We start from the raw sequence: 26,787 nt of genomic DNA, 5'->3' as shown, positions 1-26,787 counted from the left end.
CGTCAGCAGGTGAACGAGCCTCATTAATCTGTTACACAGTACAGTCAGCAGGTGAACGAGCCACATTAATCTGACAGTACAGTCAGCAAGTGAACGAGCCTCATTAATCTGTTAGACAGTACAGTCAGCCAATGAACGAGCCTCATTAATCTGTTGCACCATACAGTCAGCAAGGGAACGAACCTCATTAATCTGTTACACAGTACAGGCAGCAGGTGAACGAGCCTCATTAATCTTTTAGTACAGTCAGCAGGTGAACGAGCCTCATTAACCTGTTACACAGTACAGTCAACAGGTGAACGAGCCTCATTAACCTGTTACACAGTACAGTCAGCAGGTGCACGAGCCTCATGAATCTGTTACACAGTACAGTCAGCAAGTGAACGAGTCTCATTAATCTGTAAAACAATACAGTCAGCAGGTGACCGAGCCACATTAAACAGTTAGACAGTACAGTCAGCAGGTGAACGAGCCTCATAAACCTGTTAAACAGTAGAGGCAGCAGGTGAACGAGCCTCATTAATCTGTTACACAGTACAGTCAGCAGGTGAACGAGCCACATTAATCTGACAGTACAGTCAGCAAGTGAACGAGCCTCATTAATCTGTTACACAGTACAGTCAGCCAATGAACGAGCCTCATTAATCTGTTGCACCATACAGTCAGCAAGGGAACGAACCTCATTAATCTGTTACACAGTACAGGCAGCAGGTGAACGAGCCTCATTAATCTTTTAGTACAGTCAGCAGGTGAACGAGCCTCATTAACCTGTTAGACAGTACAGTCAACAGGTGAACGAGCCTCATTAACCTGTTACACAGTACAGTCAGCAGGTGAACGAGCCTCATGAATCTGTTACACAGTACAGTCAGCAAGTGAACGAGTCTCATTAATCTGTAAAACAATACAGTCAGCAGGTGACCGAGCCACATTAAACAGTTAGACAGTACAGTCAGCAGGTGAACGAGCCTCATAAACCTGTTAAACAGTAGAGGCAGCAGGTGAACGAGCCTCATTAATCTGTTATGCAGTACCGTCAGCAGGTGAACGAGCCTCATTAATCTGTTACACAGTACAGTCAGCAGGTGAACGAGCCACATTAATCTGACAGTACAGTCAGCAAGTGAACGAGCCTCATTAATCTGTTAGACAGTACAGTCAGCCAATGAACGAGCCTCATTAATCTGTTGCACCATACAGTCAGCAAGGGAACGAACCTCATTAATCTGTTACACAGTACAGGCAGCAGGTGAACGAGCCTCATTAATCTTTTAGTACAGTCAGCAGGTGAACGAGCCTCATTAACCTGTAAGACATTACAGTCAGCAAGGGAACGAGCCTGATTAGCCCGTTACACAGTACAGACAGCAGGTGAACAAGCCTCATTAAACAGTTACACATTACAGTCAGCTGTTGAACGAGCCTCATTAACCTGTTACACAGTACATTCAGCAGGTGAACGAGCCTCTTTAACCTGGTACACAGCACAGTCAGCAATTGAACCAGCCTCATTAATTTGATACACAGTACAGTCAGTAGGTGAACGAACCTCATTAATCTGTTACACCTTGCAGTCAGCAGGTGAACGAGCCTCATTAATCTGTTACACTGTACAGTCAGCAGGTGAACGAGCCTCATTAATCTGTGACACAGTACAGTCAGCAGGTGAATGAGCCTCATTAATCTGTTACACAGTACAGTCAGCAGGGGAACAAGACTCATTAACGTGTTAGTACAGTCAGCAGGTGAACGAGCCTCATTAATCTGTCACACAATACAGTCAGCAGGTGAGCGAGACTCATTAATCTGTTACACAGTACAGTCAGCAGGTGAGCGAGCCTCATTAAACTGTTAGACAGTACAGTCATCAGGTGAATGAGCCTTATTAACCTGTTAGACAGTACACTCACCAATGGAACGAGCCTCATTAACCTGTTACACAGTACAGTCAGCAGGTGAACGAGCCCCATTAATCTTTGACACAGTACAGTCAGCAGGTGAATGAGCCTCATTAATCTGTTACACAGTACAGTCAGTAAGTGAACGAGCCTCACGAATCTATAAGACAATACAGTCAGCAGGTGAACGAACCTCATTAATCTGTTACACAATACAGTCAGCAAGTGAACGAGCCCCATTAATCTGTGACACAGTACAGGCAGCAGGTGAATGAGCCTCATTAATCTGTTACACAATACAGTCAGAAGGTGAGCGAACCTCATTAATCTGTTACACAGTACAGTCAGCAAGTGAACGAGCCTCATAAATCTGATGCACAGTACAGTCAACAGTTGAACGTGCCTCATTAATCTGTTAGTACAGTCATCAGCTGAATGAACCTCATTAATCTGTTACACAGTACAGGCAGCAGGTTAACGAGCCTCATTAATCTGTTACACAGAACAGTCAGCAGGTAAACGAGCCTAATTAATCTGTTAGACATACAGTCAGCAGGTGAACGAGCCTCATTAATCTGTCACACAATACAGTCAGCAGGTGAGCGAGTCTCATTAAACTGTTACACAGTACAGTCAGCAGGTGAATGAGTCTCATTAATCTGTTACACTGTACAGTCAGCAAGTGAACGAGCCTCATGAATATGTAAGACAATACAGTCAGCAGGTGAACGAACCTCATTAATCTGTTACACAGTACAGTCAGCAGTGGAACGCGCCTCATTAATCTTTTAGTACAGTCATCAGGTGAATGAGCCTCATTTATCTGTTACACAGTACAGTCAGCAGTTGAACGCGCCTCATTAATCTTTTAGTTCAGTCATCAGGTGAATGAGCCTCATTTATCTGTTACACAGTACAGTCAGCAAGTGAACGAGCCTCATTAATCCGTTACACAGTACAGGCAGCAGGTGAATGAGTCTCATTAACCTGTTACACAGTATAGTCAGCAGGTGGACGATCCCCATTAATCTGTGACACAGTACAGTCAGCAGGTAAATGAGCCTCATTAATCTGCTATAAGTCCAGTCAGCAGGTAAACGAGCCTAATTAATCTGTTAGACAGTACAGTCAACAGGTGAACGAGACTCATTAATATATTACACAGTACACTCAGCAAGGGAGCGAGCCTCATTAACCTGTTATACAGTATCGTGAGCAGGTGAACGAGCCTCATTAATCTGTTACACAGTGCAGTCAGCAGGTGAATCAGCCTCATTAATCTGTTACACAATACAGTCAGCAAGTGAATGAACCTCATTAATCTGTTAGACAGTACAGTCAGCAGGTGAATGAGCCTCATTAATCTGTTACACAGTACGGTCAGCAGGTGAACGAGCCACATTAAACTTTTAGACAGTACAGTAAGCAGGTGAACGAGCCTCATTAACCTGTTACACAGTACAGTCAGCAGGTGAACGAGCCTCATGAATCTGTTACACAGTACAGTCAGCAAGTGAACGAGTCTCATTAATCTGTAAAACAATACAGTCAGCAGGTGACCGAGCCACATTAAACAGTTAGACAGTACAGTCAGCAGGTGAACGAGCCTCATAAACCTGTTAAACAGTAGAGGCAGCAGGTGAACGAGCCTCATTAATCTGTTATGCAGTACCGTCAGCAGGTGAACGAGCCTCATTAATCTGTTACACAGTACAGTCAGCAGGTGAACGAGCCACATTAATCTGACAGTACAGTCAGCAAGTGAACGAGCCTCATTAATCTGTTAGACAGTACAGTCAGCCAATGAACGAGCCTCATTAATCTGTTGCACCATACAGTCAGCAAGGGAACGAACCTCATTAATCTGTTACACAGTACAGGCAGCAGGTGAACGAGCCTCATTAATCTTTTAGTACAGTCAACAGGTGAACGAGCCTCATTAACCTGTTAGACAGTACAGTCAACAGGTGAACGAGCCTCATTAACCTGTTACACAGTACAGTCAGCAGGTGAACGAGCCTCATGAATCTGTTACACAGTACAGTCAGCAAGTGAACGAGTCTCATTAATCTGTAAAACAATACAGTCAGCAGGTGACCGAGCCACATTAAACAGTTAGACAGTACAGTCAGCAGGTGAACGAGCCTCATAAACCTGTTAAACAGTAGAGGCAGCAGGTGAACGAGCCTCATTAATCTGTTATGCAGTACCGTCAGCAGGTGAACGAGCCTCATTAATCTGTTACACAGTACAGTCAGCAGGTGAACGAGCCACATTAATCTGACAGTACAGTCAGCAAGTGAACGAGCCTCATTAATCTGTTAGACAGTACAGTCAGCCAATGAACGAGCCTCATTAATCTGACAATACAGTCAGCAAGTGAACGAGCCTCATTTATCTGTTACACAGTACAGGCAGCAGGTGAACGAGCCTCATTAATCTTTTAGTACAGTCAGCAGGTGAACGAGCCTCATTAACCTGTTAGACAGTACAGTCAACAGGTGAACGAGCCTCATTACGCTGTTAGACAGTACAGTATGCGAGTGAACGAGCCTCATAAACCTGTTGCACAGTACAATCAGCAGGTGAACGAGCCTCTTTAATCTGTTACACATTACAGTCAGCAGGTGAACGAGCCTCATTAATCTGTTCGACAGTACAGTCAGCAGGTGAACAGAGTCACTAATATGTTAGACAGGACAGTCAGCAGGTGAACGAGCCTCATTAATCTGTGAGACAATACACTCAGCAAGTGACAAGCCTCATTAATCTGTTACACAGTACCGTCAGCAGGTGAACGCGCCTCATTTATCTGTTACACAGTCCAGTCAGGAGGTGAACGAGCCTCATTAATCTGACAATACAGTCAGCAAGTGAACGAGCCTCATTTATCTGTTACACAGTACAGGCAGCAGGTGAAAAAGCCTCATTAATCTGTTACACAGTACAGTCATCAGGTGAACGAGCCTCATTAATCTGTTGGACAGTATATCCAGCAAGTGAACGAGCCTCATTTTTCTGTTACACAGTCCAGTCAGGAGGTGAACGAGCCTCATTCATCTGACAGTACAGTCAGCAAGTGAACGAGCCTCATTAATCTGATCCATGGTACAGTCAGCAGGTGAACGAGCCTCATACATCTGTTACACAGTACAGTCAGAAATTGAAGCAGCCTCATTAATATATTAGTACATTCAGCAGTTGAACGAACCTTATTAACCTGTTAGTACAGTCATCAGGTGAAGGAGCCTCATTAATCTGTTACACAGTACAGTCAGCAGGTGAACGAGCCTCATTAACCTGTAAGACATTACAGTCAGCAAGGGAACGAGCCTGATTAGCCCGTTACACAGTACAGACAGCAGGTGAACAAGCCTCATTAAACAGTTACACATTACAGTCAGCTGTTGAACGAGCCTCATTAACCTGTTACACAGTACATTCAGCAGGTGAACGAGCCTCTTTAACCTGGTACACAGCACAGTCAGCAATTGAACCAGCCTCATTAATTTGATACACAGTACAGTCAGTAGGTGAACGAACCTCATTAATCTGTTACACCTTGCAGTCAGCAGGTGAACGAGCCTCATTAATCTGTTACACTGTACAGTCAGCAGGTGAACGAGCCTAATTTATCTGTTAGACAGTACAGTCAGCAGGTGAATGAGCCTCATTAATCTTTTAGACAGTGCAGTCGGCAGGTGAATGAGCCTTATTAATCTGTTACACAATACAGTCAGCAGGTGAGCGAGCCTCATGAATCTGTTACACAGTACAGTCAGCAAGTGAACGAGTCTCATTAATCTGTAAAACAATACAGTCAGCAGGTGACCGAGCCACATTAAACAGTTAGACAGTACAGTCAGCAGGTGAACGAGCCTCATTACGCTGTTAGACAGTACAGTATGCGAGTGAACGAGCCTCATAAACCTGTTGCACAGTACAATCAGCAGGTGAACGAGCCTCTTTAATCTGTTACACATTACAGTCAGCAGGTGAACGAGCCTCATTAATCTGTTCGACAGTACAGTCAGCAGGTGAACAGAGTCACTAATATGTTAGACAGGACAGTCAGCAGGTGAACGAGCCTCATTAATCTGTGAGACAATACACTCAGCAAGTGACAAGCCTCATTAATCTGTTACACAGTACCGTCAGCAGGTGAACGCGCCTCATTTATCTGTTACACAGTCCAGTCAGGAGGTGAACGAGCCTCATTAATCTGACAATACAGTCAGCAAGTGAACGAGCCTCATTTATCTGTTACACAGTACAGGCAGCAGGTGAAAAAGCCTCATTAATCTGTTACACAGTACAGTCATCAGGTGAACGAGCCTCATTAATCTGTTGGACAGTATATCCAGCAAGTGAACGAGCCTCATTTTTCTGTTACACAGTCCAGTCAGGAGGTGAACGAGCCTCATTCATCTGACAGTACAGTCAGCAAGTGAACGAGCCTCATTAATCTGATCCATGGTACAGTCAGCAGGTGAACGAGCCTAATTTATCTGTTAGACAGTACAGTCAGCAGGTGAATGAGCCTCATTAATCTTTTAGACAGTGCAGTCGGCAGGTGAATGAGCCTTATTAATCTGTTACACAATACAGTCAGCAGGTGAGCGAGCCTCATGAATCTGTTACACAGTACAGTCAGCAAGTGAACGAGTCTCATTAATCTGTAAAACAATACAGTCAGCAGGTGACCGAGCCACATTAAACAGTTAGACAGTACAGTCAGCAGGTGAACGAGCCTCATAAACCTGTTAAACAGTAGAGGCAGCAGGTGAACGAGCCTCATTAATCTGTTATGCAGTACCGTCAGCAGGTGAACGAGCCTCATTAATCTGTTACACAGTACAGTCAGCAGGTGAACGAGCCACATTAATCTGACAGTACAGTCAGCAAGTGAACGAGCCTCATTAATCTGTTAGACAGTACAGTCAGCCAATGAACGAGCCTCATTAATCTGTTGCACCATACAGTCAGCAAGGGAACGAACCTCATTAATCTGTTACACAGTACAGGCAGCAGGTGAACGAGCCTCATTAATCTTTTAGTACAGTCAGCAGGTGAACGAGCCTCATTAACCTGTTAGACAGTACAGTCAACAGGTGAACGAGCCTCATTACGCTGTTAGACAGTACAGTATGCGAGTGAACGAGCCTCATAAACCTGTTGCACAGTACAATCAGCAGGTGAACGAGCCTCTTTAATCTGTTACACATTACAGTCAGCAGGTGAACGAGCCTCATTAATCTGTTCGACAGTACAGTCAGCAGGTGAACAGAGTCACTAATACGTTAGACAGGACAGTCAGCAGGTGAACGAGCCTCATTAATCTGTGAGACAATACACTCAGCAAGTGACAAGCCTCATTAATCTGTTACACAGTACCGTCAGCAGGTGAACGCGCCTCATTTATCTGTTACACAGTCCAGTCAGGAGGTGAACGAGCCTCATTAATCTGACAATACAGTCAGCAAGTGAACGAGCCTCATTTATCTGTTACACAGTACAGGCAGCAGGTGAAATAGCCTCATTAATCTGTTACACAGAACAGTCACCAGGTGAACGAGCCTCATTAATCTGTTGGACAGTATATCCAGCAAGTGAACGAGCCTCATTTTTCTGTTACACAGTCCAGTCAGGAGGTGAACGAGCCTCATTCATCTGACAGTACAGTCAGCAAGTGAACGAGCCTCATTAATCTGATCCATGGTACAGTCAGCAGGTGAACGAGCCTCATACATCTGTTACACAGTACAGTCAGAAATTGAAGCAGCCTCATTAATATATTAGTACATTCAGCAGTTGAACGAACCTTATTAACCTGTTAGTACAGTCATCAGGTGAAGGAGCCTCATTAATCTGTTACACAGTACAGTCAGCAGGTGAACGAGCCTCATTAACCTGTAAGACATTACAGTCAGCAAGGGAACGAGCCTGATTAGCCCGTTACACAGTACAGACAGCAGGTGAACAAGCCTCATTAAACAGTTACACATTACAGTCAGCTGTTGAACGAGCCTCATTAACCTGTTACACAGTACATTCAGCAGGTGAACGAGCCTCTTTAACCTGGTACACAGCACAGTCAGCAATTGAACCAGCCTCATTAATTTGATACACAGTACAGTCAGTAGGTGAACGAACCTCATTAATCTGTTACACCTTGCAGTCAGCAGGTGAACGAGCCTCATTAATCTGTTACACTGTACAGTCAGCAGGTGAACGAGCCTCATTAATCTGTTACACTGTACAGTCAGATGAGTGAATCTCATTAATCTGTTACACAGTACAGTCAGCAGGTGAACGAGCCTCTTTAACCTGGTACACAGCACAGTCATCAGGTGAATGAGCCTTATTAACCTGTTAGACAGTACACTCACCAAGGGAACGAGCCTCATTAACCTGTTACACAGTACAGTCAGCAGGTGAATGAGCCCCATTAATCTTTGACACAGTACAGTCAGCAGGTGAACGAGCCTCATTAATCTGTTACACTGTACAGTCAGATGAGTGAATCTCATTAATCTGTTACACAGTACAGTCAGCAGGTGAACGAGCCTCATTAAACTGTTAGACAGTACAGTCATCAGGTGAATGAGCCTTATTAACCTGTTAGACAGTACACTCACCAAGGGAACGAGCCTCATTAACCTGTTACACAGTACAGTCAGCAGGTGAACGAGCCCCATTAATCTTTGACACAGTACAATCAGCAGGTGAATGAGCCTCATTAATCTGTTACACAGTACAGTCAGTAAGTTAACGAGCCTCATGAATCTGTAAGACAATACAGTCAGCAGGTGAACGAACCTCATTAATCTGTTACACAATACAGTCAGCAAGTGAACGAGCCCCATTAATCTGTGACACAGTACAGGCAGCAGGTGAATGAGCCTCATTAATCTGTTACACAATACAGTCAGAAGGTGAGCGAACCTCATTAATCTGTTACACAGTACAGTCAGCAAGTGAACGAGCCTCATAAATCTGTTACACAGTACAGTCAACAGTTGAACGTGCCTCATTAATCTGTTAGTACAGTCATCAGCTGAATGAGCCTCATTAATCTGTTACACAGTACAGGCAGCAGGTTAACGAGCCTCATGAATCTGTTACACAGTACAGTCAGCAAGTGAACGAGTCTCACTAATATGTAAGACAGTACAGTCAGCAGGTGAACGAGCCTCAGTTATCTGTTACACAGTACAGGCAGCTGGTGAACGAGCCTCATTAATCTGTTACACAGTACAGTCAGCAGGTGAATGAGCCTCATTAACCTGTAAGACAGTACAGTCAGCAAGGGAACGTGCCTCGTTAATCTGTTACACACTACAGTCAGCAGGTGAATGAGCCTCATTAATCTGTTACACAGTACAGTCAGTAAGTGAACGAGCCTCATGAATCTGTAAGACAATACAGTCAGCAGGTGAACGAACCTCATTAGTCTGTTACACAATACAGTCAGCAAGTGAACGAGCCTCATTAATCTGTTGCACAGTACAGTCAGCAGGTGAATGAGCCTCATTAATCTGTTCCACAGTACAGTCAGCAGGTGAACGACCCTCAATAATCTGTTACACAGTACAGTCAGCAGGAGTGCGAGCCTCATTAATCTGTTACACAGTACAATCAGGAGGTGAATGAGCCTCATTAATCTGTTACACAGAACAGTCAGCAGGTAAACGAGCCTAATTAATCTGTTAGACATACAGTCAGCAGGTGAACGAGCCTCATGAATATGTAAGACAATACAGTCAGCAGGTGAACGAACCTCATTAATCTGTTACACAGTACAGTCAGCAGTGGAACGCGCCTCATTAATCTTTTAGTACAGTCATCAGGTGAATGAGCCTCATTTATCTGTTACACAGTACAGTCAGCAAGTGAACGAGCCTCATTAATCTGTTACACAGTACAGTCAGCAGTTGAACGCGCCTCATTAATCTTTTAGTCCAGTCATCAGGTGAATGAGACTCATTTATCTGTTACACAGTACAGTCAGCAAGTGAACGAGCCTCATTAATCCGTTACACAGTACAGGCAGCAGGTGAACGAACCTCATTAACCTGTTACACAGTATAGTCAGCAGGTGGACGATCCCCATTAAACTGTGACACAGTACAGTCAGCAGGTAAACGAGCCTAATTAATCTGTTAGACAGTACAGTCAACAGGTGAACGAGACTCATTAATATATTACACAGTACACTCAGCAAGGGAGCGAGCCTCATTAATCTGTTACACAGTATCGTGAGCAGGTGAGCAAGCCCCATTAATCTGTGACACAGTACAGTTAGCAGGTGATTGAGCCTCATTAATCTGTTACACAGTACAGTCAGTAAGTGAACGAGCCTCATGAATCTGTAAGACTGTACAGTGAGTAGGTGAACGAACCTCATTAATCTGTTGCACAGTACAGTCAGTAAGTGAACGAACCTCATTAATCTGTTGCACAGTACAGTCAGCAGGTGAACGTGCCTCATTAATCTGTTACACGAACAGTCAGCAGGTAAACGAGCCTAATTAATCTGTTACACAATACAGTCAGCAGGTGAATGAGCCTCATTAATCTGTTACACAATACAGTCAGCAAGTGAATGAGCCTCATTAATCTGTTAGACAGTACAGTCAGCAGGTGAATGAGCCTCATTAATCTGTTACACAATACAGTCAGCAAGTGAATGAGCCTCATTAATCTGTTACACAGTACAGTCAGCAGGTGAATGAGCCTCATTAATCTGTTACACAGTACAGTCAGCAGTTGAACGCGCCTCATTAATCTGTTAGTACAGTCATCGGTGAAGGAGCCTCATTAATCTGTTACACAGTACATTCAGCAGTTGAACGCGCCTCATTAATCTGTTGGTACAGTCATCGGTGAAGGAGCCTCATTAATCTGTTACACAGTAGAGTCAGCAGGTGAACGAGCCTCATTTATCTGTTGCAAGTGCAGTCAGCAAATGAGAGAGCCTCATTCATCTGTTACACAGTACGGTCAGCAGGTGAACGAGCCACATTAAACTTTTAGACAGTACAGTAAGCAGGTGAACGAGCCTCATTAACCTGTTACACAGTAGTCAGCAGGTGAACGAGCCTCATGAATCTGTTACACAGTACAGTCAGCAAGTGAACGAGTCTCATTAATCTGTAAAACAATACAGTCAGCAGGTGACCGAGCCACATTAAACAGTTAGACAGTACAGTCAGCAGGTGAACGAGCCTCATAAACCTGTTAAACAGTAGAGGCAGCAGGTGAATGAGCCTCATTAATCTGTTACACAATACAGTCAGCAAGTGAATGAGCCTCATTAATCTGTTAGACAGTACAGTCAGCAGGTGAATGAGCCTCATTAATCTGTTACACAGTACAGTCAGCAGTTGAACGCGCCTCATTAATCTGTTAGCACAGTCATCGGTGAAGGAGCCTCATTAATCTGTTACACAGTACATTCAGCAGTTGAACGCGCCTCATTAATCTGTTGGTACAGTCATCGGTGAAGGAGCCTCATTAATCTGTTACACAGTAGAGTCAGCAGGTGAACGAGCCTCATTTATCTGTTGCAAGTGCAGTCAGCAAATGAGAGAGCCTCATTCATCTGTTACACAGTACGGTCAGCAGGTGAACGAGCCACATTAAACTTTTAGACAGTACAGTAAGCAGGTGAACGAGCCTCATTAACCTGTTACACAGTAGTCAGCAGGTGAACGAGCCTCATGAATCTGTTACACAGTACAGTCAGCAAGTGAACGAGTCTCATTAATCTGTAAAACAATACAGTCAGCAGGTGACCGAGCCACATTAAACAGTTAGACAGTACAGTCAGCAGGTGAACGAGCCTCATAAACCTTTTAAACAGTAGAGGCAGCAGGTGAACGAGCCTCATTAATCTGTTACACAGTACAGTCAGCAGGTGAACGAGCCACATTAATCTGACAGTACAGTCAGCAAGTGAACGAGCCTCATTAATCTGTTAGACAGTACAGTCAAGCCAATGAACGAGCCTCATTAATCTGTTACACCATACAGTCAGCAAGGGAACGAACCTCATTAATCTGTTACACAGTACAGGCAGCAGGTGAACGAGCCTCATTAATCTTTTAGTACAGTCAGCAGGTGAACGAGCCTCATTAATCATTTAGTACAGTCAGCAGGTGAACGAGCCTCATTAACCTGTTAGACAGTACAGTCAGCAGGTGAACGAGCCTCATTACGCTGTTAGACAGTACAGTATGCGAGTGAATGAGCCTCATAAACCTGTTGCACAGTACAATCAGCAGGTGAACGAGCCTCTTTAATCTGTTACACATTACAGTCAGCAGGTGAACGAGCCTCATTAACCTGTAAGTCAGTACAGTCTGCAAGTGAACGAGCCTCATTAATCTGTTCGACAGTACAGTCAGCAGGTGAACAGAGTCACTAATACGTTAGACAGGACAGTCAGCAGGTGAACGAGCCTCATTAAACTGTTACACATTACAGTCAGCAGGTGAACGAGCCTCATTTATCTGTTACACAGTACAGGCAGCAGGTGAAAAAGCCTCATTAATCTGTTACACAGTACAGTCATCAGGTGAACGAGCCTCATTAATCTGTTGGACAGTATATCCAGCAAGTGAACGAGCCGCATTTTTCTGTTACACAGTCCAGTCAGGAGGTGAACGAGCCTCATTCATCTGACAGTACAGTCAGCAAGTGAACGAGCCTCATTAATCTGTTACACACTACAGTCAGTCAGTGAACGAGCCTCATTAATCTGATCCATGGTACAGTCAGCAGGTGAACGAGCCTCATACATCTGTTACACAGTACAGTCAGAAATTGAAGCAGCCTCATTAATATATTAGTACATTCAGCAGTTGAACGAACCTTATTAACCTGTTAGTACAGTCATCAGGTGAAGGAGCCTCATTAATCTGTTACACAGTACAGTCAGCAGGTGAACGAGCCTCATTAACCTGTAAGACATTACAGTCAGCAAGGGAACGAGCCTGATTAGCCCGTTACACAGTACAGACAGCAGGTGAACAAGCCTCATTAAACAGTTACACATTACAGTCAGCTGTTGAACGAGCCTCATTAACCTGTTACACAGTACATTCAGCAGGTGAACGAGCCTCTTTAACCTGGTACACAGCACAGTCAGCAATTGAACCAGCCTCATTAATTTGATACACAGTACAGTCAGCAGGTGAACGAGCCTCATGAATCTGTTACACAGTACAGTCAGCAAGTGAACGAGTCTCATTAATCTGTAAAACAATACAGTCAGCAGGTGACCGAGCCACATTAAACAGTTAGACAGTACAGTCAGCAGGTGAACGAGCCTCATAAACCTGTTAAACAGTAGAGGCAGCAGGTGAACGAGCCTCATTAATCTGTTACACAGTACAGTCAGCAGGTGAACGAGCCACATTAATCTGACAGTACAGTCAGCAAGTGAACGAGCCTCATTAATCTGTTAGACAGAACAGTCAGCCAATGAACAAGCCTCATTAATCTGTTACACCATACAGTCAGCAAGGGAACAAACCTCATTAATCTGTTACACAGTACAGTCAGCAGGTGAACGAGCCTCATTAACCTGTTAGACAGTACAGTCAACAGGTGAACGAGCCTCATTACGCTGTTAGACAGTACAGTATGCGAGTGAACGAGCCTCATAAACCTGTTGCACAGTACAATCAGCAGGTGAACGAGCCTCTTTAATCTGTTACACATTACAGTCAGCAGGTGAACGAGCCTCATTAACCTGTAAGACAGTACAGTCTGCAAGTGAACGAGCCTCATTAATCTGTTCGACAGTACAGTCAGCAGGTGAACAGAGTCACTAATACGTTAGACAGGACAGTCAGCAGGTGAACGAGCCTCATTAACCTGATAGACAGTAGTCATCAGGTGAATGAGCCTCTTTAATCTGTTACACAGTACAGTCAGCAGGTGAACGAACCTCATTAATCTGTGAGACAATACACTCAGCAAGTGAACAAGCCTCATTAATCTGTTACACAGTACCGTCAGCAGGTGAACGCGCCTCATTTATCTGTTACACAGTCCAGTCAGGAGGTGAACGAGCCTCATTAATCTGACAATACAGTCAGCAAGTGAACGAGCCTCATTTATCTGTTACACAGTACAGGCAGCAGGTGAAAAACCTCATTAATCTGTTACACAGTACAGTCATCAGGTGAACGACCCTCATTAATCTGTTGGACAGTATATCCAGCAAGTGAACGAGCCGCATTTTTCTGTTACACAGTCCAGTCAGGAGGTGAACGAGCCTCATTCATCTGACAGTACAGTCAGCAAGTGAACGAGCCTCATTAATCTGTTACACACTACAGTCAGTCAGTGAACGAGCCTCATTAATCTGATCCATGGTACAGTCAGCAGGTGAACGAGCCTCATACATCTGTTACACAGAACAGTCAGAAATTGAACCAGCCTCATTAATATATTAGTACATTCAGCAGTTGAACGAACCTTATTAACCTGTTAGTACAGTCATCAGGTGAAGGAGACTCATTAATCTGTTACACAGTACAGTCAGCAGGTGAACGTGCCTCATTAATCTGTAAGACAGTACAGTCTGCAAGTGAACGAGCCTCATTAACCTGTTGCACAGTACAATCAGCAGGTGAACGCGCCTCCTTAATCTGTTACACAGTACAGTCAGCAGGTGAACGAGTATCATAAATCTGTTACACTGTACAGTCAGCAATTGAAGTGGCCTCATTCATATATTAGTACAGTCAGCAAGTGAACGTGCCTCATTAATCTGTTAGACAGTACAGTCAGCAAGTGAACGAGCCTCATTAATCTGTTACACAGTACAGTCAGCAAGTGAGAGAGCCTCATTAATCTGTTACACAGTACAGGCAGCAGGTGAGCGAACCTCATTAACCTGTTGCACAGTACCGTCAGCAGGTGAGCGAGCCTCATTAATCTGTTATACAGTACAGTCAGCAGGTGATCAAGCCTCGTTAATCTGTTACACAGTACAGTCAGCATGTGAACGAGCCTCATGAACTTGTTAGACAGTACAGTCAACAGGTGAACGAGCCTCATTAATCTGTTACACAGTACAGTCAGCAAGTGAGAGAGCCTCATTAATCTGTTATACAGTACAGTCAGCAGGGGAACGAGGCTCAATAATCTGTTAGACATTACAGTCAGCAGGTGAATGAGCCTCATTAATCTGTCAGACAGTGCAGTCAGCAAGTGACCGAGAGTCATTAATATGTTAGACAGGACAGTCATCAGGTGAACGAGCCTCATTAATCTGTTAGACAGTACAGTCAGCAGGTGAACGGGCTACATTAATCTGTTAGACAGGACAGTCAGCAAGTGAACAAGCCTCATTAATCTTTTGCACAGCACAGTCAACAGGTGAACGAGCCTCATTAACCTGTTAGACAGTACAGTCAGCAGGTGAACGTGCCTCATTAATCTGTTAGACAGTACAGGCAGCAGGTGAACGGGCCTCATTAACCTGTTAGACAATATAGTCTGCAGGCGAACGACCGTCATTAATCTGTTACACAGTACAGTCAGTAGGTGGATAAGCCTCATATATTGTTACACACTACAGTCAGATGTTGAAAGAGCCTCATTAATCTGTTAGACAGCACAGTTAGCAGGGGAATGTGCCTCATTAATCTGTTAGACAGTACAGTCAACAGGTGAATGAGCCTCATTAATCTGTTACAGTACAGTCTGCAGGTGAATGAACCTCATTAATCTGTTAGACAGTACAATCAGCAGGTGAACGAGCCACATGAACCTGTTCGACAGTACAGTCAGCAGGTGAACGAGCCTCATTAACCTGTTAGACAGTACAGTCAGCAAGTGAACAAGCCTCATTAATCTGTTCGCCAATACAGTCAGCAGGTCAGCGAGCCTCATTAACCTGTTAGTCAGTACAGTCAGCAAGTGAACGAGCCTCATTAATCTGTTACACAGTGCAGTCAGCAGGTGAATGAACCTTATTAATCTGTTACACAGTACAGTCAGCAGGTGAACGCGCCACATCAATCTGTTACACAGGACAGACAGCATGTGAACGAGCCACATTAATCTGTTACACAGTACAGGCTGCAGGTGAACGAGCTTCATTAGTCTGTTATACAGTACAGTCAGCAAGTGAACAAGCCTCTTTAATCTTTTACACAGCACAGGCAGCAGGTGAACGAACCTCATTAACCTGTTACACAGTATAGTCAGCAGGTGGACGATCCCCATTAATCTGTGACACAGTACAGTCAGCAGGTAAATGAGCCTCATTAATCTGCTATAAGTCCAGTCAGCAGGTAAACGAGCCTAATTAATCTGTTAGACAGTACAGTCAACAGGTGAACGAGACTCATTAATATATTACACAGTACACTCAGCAAAGGAGCGAGCCTCATTAACCTGTTACACAGTATCGTGAGCAGGTGAGCAAGCCCCATTAATCTGTGACACAGTACAGTTAGCAGGTGATTTAGCCTCATTAATCTGTTACACAGTACAGTCAGTAAGTGAACGAGCCTCATGAATCTGTAAGACTGTACAGTGAGTAGGTGAACGAACCTCATTAATCTGTTGCACAGTACAGTCAGTAAGTGAACGAACCTCATTAATCTGTTGCACAGTACAGTCAGCAGGTGAATCAGCCTCATTAATCTGTGACACAGTACAGTTAGCAGGTGATTGAGCCTCATTAATCTGTTACACAGTACAGTCAGTAAGTGAACGAGCCTCATGAATCTGTAAGACTGTACAGTGAGTAGGTGAACGAACCTCATTAATCTGTTGCACAGTACAGTCAGTAAGTGAACGAACCTCATTAATCTGTTACACAGTACAGTCAGCAGTTGAACGCGCCTCATTAATCTTTTAGTCCAGTCATCAGGTGAATGAGCCTCATTTATCTGTTACACAGTACAGTCAGCAAGTGAACGAGCCTCATTAATCCGTTACACAGTACAGGCAGCAGGTGAATGAGTCTCATTAACCTGTTACACAGTATAGTCAGCAGGTGGACGATCCCCATTAATCTGTGACACAGTACAGTCAGCAGGTAAATGAGCCTCATTAATCTGCTATAAGTCCAGTCAGCAGGTAAACGAGCCTAATTAATCTGTTAGACAGTACAGTCAACAGGTGAACGAGACTCATTAATATATTACACAGTACACTCAGCAAAGGAGCGAGCCTCATTAACCTGTTACACAGTATCGTGAGCAGGTGAGCAAGCCCCATTAATCTGTGACACAGTACAGTTAGCAGGTGATTGAGCCTCATTAATCTGTTACACAGTACAGTCAGTAAGTGAATGAGCCTCATGAATCTGTAAGACTGTACAGTGAGTAGGTGAACGAACCTCATTAATCTGTTGCACAGTACAGTCAGCAGGTGAACGAGTCCCATTAATCTGTTAGACAGTACAGGCAGCAGGTGAACGGGCCTCATTAACCTGTTAGACAATATAGTCTGCAGGCGAACGACCGTCATTAATCTGTTACACAGTACAGTCAGTAGGTGGATAAGCCTCATATATTGTTACACACTACAGTCAGATGTTGAAAGAGCCTCATTAATCTGTTAGACAGCACTGTTAGCAGGGGAATGTGCCTCATTAATCTGTTAGACAGTACAGTCAACAGGTGAATGAGCCTCATTAATCTGTTACAGTACAGTCTGCAGGTGAATGAACCTCATTAATCTGTTAGACAGTACAATCAGCAGGTGAACGAGCCACATGAACCTGTTCGACAGTACAGTCAGCAGGTGAACGAGCCTCATTAACCTGTTAGACAGTACAGTCAGCAAGTGAACAAGCCTCATTAATCTGTTCGCCAATACAGTCAGCAGGTCAGCGAGCCTCATTAACCTGTTAGTCAGTACAGTCAGCAAGTGAACGAGCCTCATTAATCTGTTACACAGTGCAGTCAGCAGGTGAATGAACCTTATTAATCTGTTACACAGTACAGTCAGCAGGTGAACGCGCCACATCAATCTGTTACACAGGACAGACAGCATGTGAACGAGCCACATTAATCTGTTACACAGTACAGGCTGCAGGTGAACGAGCTTCATTAGTCTGTTATACAGTACAGTCAGCAAGTGAACAAGCCTCTTTAATCTTTTACACAGCACAGGCAGCAGGTGAACGAACCTCATTAACCTGTTACACAGTATAGTCAGCAGGTGGACGATCCCCATTAATCTGTGACACAGTACAGTCAGCAGGTAAATGAGCCTCATTAATCTGCTATAAGTCCAGTCAGCAGGTAAACGAGCCTAATTAATCTGTTAGACAGTACAGTCAACAGGTGAACGAGACTCATTAATATATTACACAGTACACTCAGCAAAGGAGCGAGCCTCATTAACCTGTTACACAGTATCGTGAGCAGGTGAGCAAGCCCCATTAATCTGTGACACAGTACAGTTAGCAGGTGATTGAGCCTCATTAATCTGTTACACAGTACAGTCAGTAAGTGAACGAGCCTCATGAATCTGTAAGACTGTACAGTGAGTAGGTGAACGAACCTCATTAATCTGTTGCACAGTACAGTCAGTAAGTGAACGAACCTCATTAATCTGTTGCACAGTACAGTCAGCAGGTGAATCAGCCTCATTAATCTGTGACACAGTACAGTTAGCAGGTGATTGAGCCTCATTAATCTGTTACACAGTACAGTCAGTAAGTGAACGAGCCTCATGAATCTGTAAGACTGTACAGTGAGTAGGTGAACGAACCTCATTAATCTGTTGCACAGTACAGTCAGTAAGTGAACGAACCTCATTAATCTGTTGCACAGTACAGTCAGCAGGTGAATCAGCCTCATTAATCTGTTAGACAGTACAGTCAGCAGGTGAATGAGCCTCATTAATCTGTTACACAATACAGTCAGCAAGTGAATGAGCCTCATTAATCTGTTAGACAGTACAGTCAGCAGGTGAATGAGCCTCATTAATCTGTTACACAATACAGTCAGCAAGTGAATGAGCCTCATTAATCTGTTAGACAGTACAGTCAGCAGGTGAATGAGCCTCATTAATCTGTTACACAGTACAGTCAGCAGTTGAACGCGCCTCATTAATCTGTTAGCACAGTCATCGGTGAAGGAGCCTCATTAATCTGTTACACAGTACATTCAGCAGTTGAACGCGCCTCATTAATCTGTTGGTACAGTCATCGGTGAAGGAGCCTCATTAATCTGTTACACAGTAGAGTCAGCAGGTGAACGAGCCTCATTTATCTGTTGCAAGTGCAGTCAGCAAATGAGAGAGCCTCATTCATCTGTTACACAGTACGGTCAGCAGGTGAACGAGCCACATTAAACTTTTAGACAGTACAGTAAGCAGGTGAACGAGCCTCATTAACCTGTTACACAGTACAGTCAGCAGGTGAACGAGCCTCATGAATCTGTTACACAGTACAGTCAGCAAGTGAACGAGTCTCATTAATCTGTAAAACAATACAGTCAGCAGGTGACCGAGCCACATTAAACAGTTAGACAGTACAGTCAGCAGGTGAACGAGCCACATAAACCTGTTAAACAGTAGAGGCAGCAGGTGAACGAGCCTCATTAATCTGTTACACAGTACAGTCAGCAGGTGAACGAGCCACATTAATCTGACAGTACAGTCAGCAAGTGAACGAGCCTCATTAATCTGTTAGACAGTACAGTCAGCCAATGAACGAGCCTCATTAATCTGTTACACCATACAGTCAGCAAGGGAACGAACCTCATTAATCTGTTACACAGTACAGGCAGCAGGTGAACGAGCCTCATTAATCTTTTAGTACAGTCAGCAGGTGAACGAGCCTCATTAACCTGTTAGACAGTACAGTCAACAGGTGAACGAGCCTCATTACGCTGTTAGACAGTACAGTATGCGAGTGAACGAGCCTCATAAACCTGTTGCACAGTACAATCAGCAGGTGAACGAGCCTCTTTAATCTGTTACACATTACAGTCAGCAGGTGAACGAGCCTCATTAACCTGTAAGACAGTACAGTCTGCAAGTGAACGAGCCTCATTAATCTGTTCGACAGTACAGTCAGCAGGTGAACAGAGTCACTAATACGTTAGACAGGACAGTCAGCAGGTGAACGAGCCTCATTAATCTGTTACACAGTACAGTCAGCAGGTGAACGAGCCTCATTAACCTGATAGACAGTACAGTCATCAGGTGAATGAGCCTCTTTAATCTGTTACACAGTACAGTCAGCAGGTGAACGAACCTCATTAATCTGTGAGACAATACACTCAGCAAGTGAACAAGCCTCATTAATCTGTTACACAGTACCGTCAGCAGGTGAACGCGCCTCATTTATCTGTTACACAGTCCAGTCAGGAGGTGAACGAGCCTCATTAATCTGACAATACAGTCAGCAAGTGAACGAGCCTCATTTATCTGTTACACAGTACAGGCAGCAGGTGAAAAACCTCATTAATCTGTTACACAGTACAGTCATCAGGTGAACGAGCCTCATTAATCTGTTGGACAGTATATCCAGCAAGTGAACGAGCCGCATTTTTCTGTTACACAGTCCAGTCAGGAGGTGAACGAGCCTCATTCATCTGACAGTACAGTCAGCAAGTGAACGAGCCTCATTAATCTGTTACACAGTACAGTCAGTCAGTGAACGAGCCTCATTAATCTGATCCATGGTACAGTCAGCAGGTGAACGAGCCTCATACATCTGTTACACAGAACAGTCAGAAATTGAACCAGCCTCATTAATATATTAGTACATTCAGCAGTTGAACGAACCTTATTAACCTGTTAGTACAGTCATCAGGTGAAGGAGACTCATTAATCTGTTACACAGTACAGTCAGCAGGTGAACGTGCCTCATTAATCTGTAAGACAGTACAGTCTGCAAGTGAACGAGCCTCATTAACCTGTTGCACAGTACAATCAGCAGGTGAACGCGCCTCCTTAATCTGTTACACAGTACAGTCAGCAGGTGAACGAGTATCATAAATCTGTTACACTGTACAGTCAGCAATTGAAGTGGCCTCATTCATATATTAGTACAGTCAGCAAGTGAACGTGCCTCATTAATCTGTTAGACAGTACAGTCAGCAAGTGAACGAGCCTCATTAATCTGTTACACAGTACAGTCAGCAAGTGAGAGAGCCTCATTAATCTGTTACACAGTACAGGCAGCAGGTGAGCGAACCTCATTAACCTGTTGCACAGTACTGTCAGCAGGTGAGCGAGCCTCATTAATCTGTTATACAGTACAGTCAGCAGGTGATCAAGCCTCGTTAATCTGTTACACAGTACAGTCAGCATGTGAACGAGCCTCATGAACTTGTTAGACAGTACAGTCAACAGGTGAACGAGCCTCATTAATCTGTTACACAGTACAGTCAGCAAGTGAGAGAGCCTCATTAATCTGTTATACAGTACAGTCAGCAGGGGAACGAGGCTCAATAATCTGTTAGACATTACAGTCAGCAGGTGAATGAGCCTCATTAATCTGTCAGACAGTGCAGTCAGCAAGTGACCGAGAGTCATTAATATGTTAGACAGGACAGTCATCAGGTGAACGAGCCTCATTAATCTGTTAGACAGTACAGGCTGCAGGTGAACGAGCTTCATTAGTCTGTTATACAGTACAGTCAGCAAGTGAACAAGCCTCTTTAATCTTTTACACAGCACAGGCAGCAGGTGAACGAACCTCATTAACCTGTTACACAGTATAGTCAGCAGGTGGACGATCCCCATTAATCTGTGACACAGTACAGTCAGCAGGTAAATGAGCCTCATTAATCTGCTATAAGTCCAGTCAGCAGGTAAACGAGCCTAATTAATCTGTTAGACAGTACAGTCAACAGGTGAACGAGACTCATTAATATATTACACAGTACACTCAGCAAAGGAGCGAGCCTCATTAACCTGTTACACAGTATCGTGAGCAGGTGAGCAAGCCCCATTAATCTGTTACACAGTACAGTCAGCAGGTGAACGACCCACGTTAATCTGTTACACAGTACAGTCAGCAAGTGAATGAGCCTCATTATTTTGTTCGACAGTACAGTCAGCAGGTGAACGAACCTCATTAATCTGATGCACATTACAGTCAGCAGGTGATCAAGCCTCGTTAATCTGTTACACAGTACAGTCAGCATGTGAACGAGCCTCATGAACTTGTTAGACAGTACAGTCAACAGGTGAACGAGCCTCATTAATCTGTTACACAGTACAGTCAGCAGGGGAACGAGGCTCAATAATCTGTTAGACATTACAGTCAGCAGGTGAATGAGCCTCATTAATCTGTCAGACAGTGCAGTCAGCAAGTGACCGAGAGTCATTAATATGTTAGACAGGACAGTCATCAGGTGAACGAGCCTCATTAATCTGTTAGACAGTACAGTCAGCAGGTGAACGGGCTACATTAATCTGTTAGACAGGACAGTCAGCAAGTGAACAAGCCTCATTAATCTTTTGCACAGCACAGTCAGCAGGTGAACGTGCCTCATTAATCTGTTAGACAGTACAGTCAGCAGGTGAACGAGTCCCATTAATCTGTTAGACAGTACAGGCAGCAGGTGAACGGGCCTCATTAACCTGTTAGACAATATAGTCTGCAGGCGAACGACCGTCATTAATCTGTTACACAGTACAGTCAGTAGGTGGATAAGCCTCATATATTGTTACACACTACAGTCAGATGTTGAAAGAGCCTCATTAATCTGTTAGACAGCACAGTTAGCAGGGGAATGTGTCTCATTAATCTGTTAGACAGTACAGTCAACAGGTGAATGAGCCTCATTAATCTGTTACAGTACAGTCTGCAGGTGAATGAACCTCATTAATCTGTTAGACAGTACAATCAGCAGGTGAACGAGCCACATGAACCTGTTCGACAGTACAGTCAGCAGGTGAACGAGCCTCATTAACCTGTTAGACAGTACAGTCAGCAAGTGAACAAGCCTCATTAATCTGTTCGCCAATACAGTCAGCAGGTCAGCGAGCCTCATTAACCTGTTAGTCAGTACAGTCAGCAAGTGAACGAGCCTCATTAATCTGTTACACAGTGCAGTCAGCAGGTGAATGAACCTTATTAATCTGTTACACAGTACAGTCAGCAGGTGAACGCGCCACATCAATCTGTTACACAGGACAGACAGCATGTGAACGAGCCACATTAATCTGTTACACAGTACAGGCTGCAGGTGAACGAGCTTCATTAGTCTGTTATACAGTACAGTCAGCAAGTGAACAAGCCTCTTTAATCTTTTACACAGCACAGGCAACAGGTGATCGAGCCTCATTAATATGTTACACAGTACAGTCAGCAGGTGAACGACCCACGTTAATCTGTTACACAGTACAGCCAGCAGGTGAACAAGCCTCATTACGCTGTTACACAGTACAGTCAGCAAGTGAATGAGCCTCATTATTTTGTTCGACAGTACAGTCAGCAGGTGAACGAACCTCATTAATCTGATGCACATTACAGTCAGCAGGTGATCAAGCCTCGTTAATCTGTTACACAGTACAGTCAGCATGTGAACGAGCCTCATGAACTTGTTAGACAGTACAGTCAACAGGTGAATGAACCTCATTAATCTGTTACATATTACAGACAGCAGGTGAACGAGCCTCATTAATCTATTAGACAGTACAATCAGCAGGTGAACGAGCCACATGAACCTGTTCGACAGTACAGTCAGCAGGTGAACGAGCCACATTAACCTTTTCGAGAGTACAGTCAGCAAGTGAATGAGCCTCATTAATCTGTTAGACAGTACAGTCAGCAGGTGACCGAGACACATTAATCTGTTAGACAGTACCGTCAGTAGGTGAACGAGCCTCATTAATCTGTTACACAGTACAGTCAGCAGGGGAATGAGGCTCAATAATCTGTTAGACATTACAGTCAGCAGGTGAATGAGCCTCATTACGCTGTTAGACAGTCCTGTCAGCAGGTGAACGAGACTCATTAACCTGTTACATAGTAGAGTCAGCAGGTGAATGAGCTTCATTACTCTGTTGCACAGTACAGTCAGCAGGTAAACGTACATCATTAACCTGTTAGACAATGCAGGCAGCAGGTGAACGAGTCTCATTAACCTGTTAGTCAGTACAGTTAGCAAGTGAATGAGCCTCATTAATCTTTTACACAGTACAGGCAGCAGGTGAACTAGCCTCATTAATCTGTCAGACATTACAGTCAGCAGGTGAACGAGCCTCATTACGCTGTTAGACAGTCCTGTCGGCAGGTGAACGAGCCTCATTAACCTGTTACATAGTACAGTCAGCAGGTGAACGAACCTCATTAATCTGTTACACAGTACAGGCGGCAGGTGAACGAGCCTCATTAACCTGTTAGACAGTACAGTTAGCAAGTGAATGAGCCTCATTAATCTTTTACACAGTACAGGCAGCAGGTGAATGAGCCACATTAACCTGTCAGACAGTACAGTCAGCAGGTGAATGAGCTTCAGTAATCTGTTAGACAGTACAGTCAGCAGGTGAACGAACCTCATTAATCTGTTCCACAGTACAGGCAGCATGTGAACGAGCCTCATTAACCTGTTAGACAGTACAGTTAGCAAGTGAATGAGCCTCATTAATCTTTTACACAGTACAGTCAGCAGGTGAACGAACCTCATTAATCTTTTACACAGTACAGGCAGCAGGTGAACTAGCCTCATTAATCTGTCAGACATTACAGTCAGCAGGTGAACGAGCCTCATTACGCTGTTAGACAGTCCTGTCGGCAGGTGAACGAGCCTCATTAACCTGTTACATAGTACAGTCAGCAGGTGAACGAACCTCATTAATCTGTTACACAGTACAGGCGGCAGGTGAACGAGCCTCATTAACCTGTTAGACAGTACAGTTAGCAAGTGAATGAGCCTCATTAATCTTTTACACAGTACAGGCAGCAGGTGAATGAGCCACATTAACCTGTCAGACAGTACAGTCAGCAGGTGAATGAGCTTCAGTAATCTGTTAGACAGTACAGTCAGCAGGTGAACGAACCTCATTAATCTGTTACACAGTACAGGCAGCATGTGAACGAGCCTCATTAACCTGTTAGACAGTACAGTTAGCAAGTGAATGAGCCTCATTAATCTTTTACACAGTACAGTCAGCAGGTGAACGAACCTCATTAATCTGTTACACAGTACAGGCAGCAGGTGAACGAGCCTCATTAACCTGTTAGACAGTACAGTTAGCAAGTGAATGAGCCTCATTAATCTTTTACACAGTACAGGCAGCAGGTGAATGAGCCACATTTACCTGTTAGACAGTACAGTCAGCAGGTGAATTAGCCTCATTAATCTGTTGGACAGTACAGTCAGCAGGTGAATGAGCCTCATTAGTCTGTTACACAGTACAGTCAGCAGGTGAACGAATCTCACTCCAACTTAACTGCAGCTCCTTGACACATTTCCCCACACCTTTCTCCATATTGAATGAACCTTCACATAACCGTATTTCAAACAATTGTTGCACGTGGCTTGAAATTCTCAGCTTAAGCACGATTGAATGATCACTTTATGACCCGAGAAATTAGTTTCTCCTTAATTATCCCACAATGGTGAGAGAGCACATAACGAATCAACCCTGGACAAAATCAGACCAAGAGACAGGGAAGGAAGGAAGCTGGGAAGGAAGAAGTGAAGGGGTTCGAGAATGAGAATAGAAGGGGGAGTGAGAGAGACAGGGAGAAAGAGAGGGAGAGAGTGAGAGATAGAAGGAAGCAAGATGGGTGAGAGGTGGGATTAAGAACAGACGAGAGAGGGGAAGGAGGGAGGGAAGAAAGGAAGGTGATCGGGAAGAAGAAAGAGAAGGAGGGAATGAGTAAAAGAAAGGAGGACGCAGCAGTGTGAGAGAGGTGTGATGATAGAGACAGAGAAAGGTGTGAGAGGCAGCATGGGGGTGGAGTGAAAGAAAGGGACAAGGAGTGAAAGTTGGAAAAAGAGAGCCCTGGAAAAGTGAGAGGGTAAGCCCCGGTTCCCCTAAGGCTACTTGGCCCCTCTCTCTCTCCCTGCTGGGCTCTGCTTCATTCAAGGTTGCAGTAGAGTCGTGACAGGCTTACCTCAGCGCTGTAGAAGGTTCGAGCTGCAGTGCGTGGTTTCGGCACATTAGCCTGACCGCCGGCACTCTCGTTCGCAATAGACTGCTGGGCTGCTGCCAAAATCTCATCCAATCTGTCTGCGGGGACAACAGGAAGCTCAGTGAGGTCAGGGGTCAGTATGCTGAGGGGAGCAAGTGGTCGGGGTCAGTATCTCAGGGGAGCGAGAAGTCGGGGTCAGTACCCCGGAGGAGCAAGTGGTCAGGGGTCAGTAAACTCTCAGACACTCCCCCTCACCAATCCCCCTCATGCTCAGACACTCCACCTCACTCCCTCACCATTCCCCCTCACGCTCAGGCACTCCCCCTCACCAACCCCCTCACTATCGCCCTCATGCTCAGACACTCCCCCTCACTATCGCCCTCACGCTCAGACACTCCCCCTCAATATCCCCCTCACTATCCCCCTTTCTCCCTAACACTCACACACTACCTCCACACTCCCTCACTGTCACCTTCACACTCAGACACTACCCCCTCACTCCCTCACTATCCCCCTCATACTCAGACACTTTCCCTCACTATCGCCCTTTCTCCCTAGCACTCAGACACTACCCCCTCACTCCCTCACTGTCACCTTCACACTCAAACACTCCCCCTCACTATCCCCCTCTCTCCCTAATGCTCCGTCACTACTCCCTCACTCCCCCTCAGACAGGCAGACACAGCCTGCCCCCCCACCCCAAAAGCTGACAAACTGAAGTTTGTCCTTCCACAATCTGCTGAGTGGAAATGCCTCACCTGGAATTAGAGACCCCTCCCAGAGTGTTGGACATTAACCCTC

The 26,787-nt window shown here is 44.6% G+C and overlaps 1 protein-coding gene across 1 annotated transcript in view; it reads right to left on the bottom strand.

The window, feature by feature from the left end:
* Positions 1–26,787, bottom strand: part of LOC132831202 (SH3 and multiple ankyrin repeat domains protein 1-like) — a 267,969-nt gene that overhangs the window by 77,138 nt on the left and 164,044 nt on the right. Inside the window, exon 21 of the mRNA XM_060849215.1 lies at positions 25,969–26,084. Within this exon, the coding sequence (XP_060705198.1) occupies positions 25,969–26,084 (116 nt within the window). The remainder of the gene's footprint in view (positions 1–25,968; positions 26,085–26,787) is intronic.

This window comes from Hemiscyllium ocellatum, chromosome 33, assembly GCF_020745735.1.
Source record: "Hemiscyllium ocellatum isolate sHemOce1 chromosome 33, sHemOce1.pat.X.cur, whole genome shotgun sequence".
NCBI classification, from domain to species: Eukaryota; Metazoa; Chordata; class Chondrichthyes; order Orectolobiformes; family Hemiscylliidae; genus Hemiscyllium; species Hemiscyllium ocellatum.
Note: the sequence above shows the minus strand (reverse complement) of the source record. Positions and strands in the feature narration are given on the sequence as shown.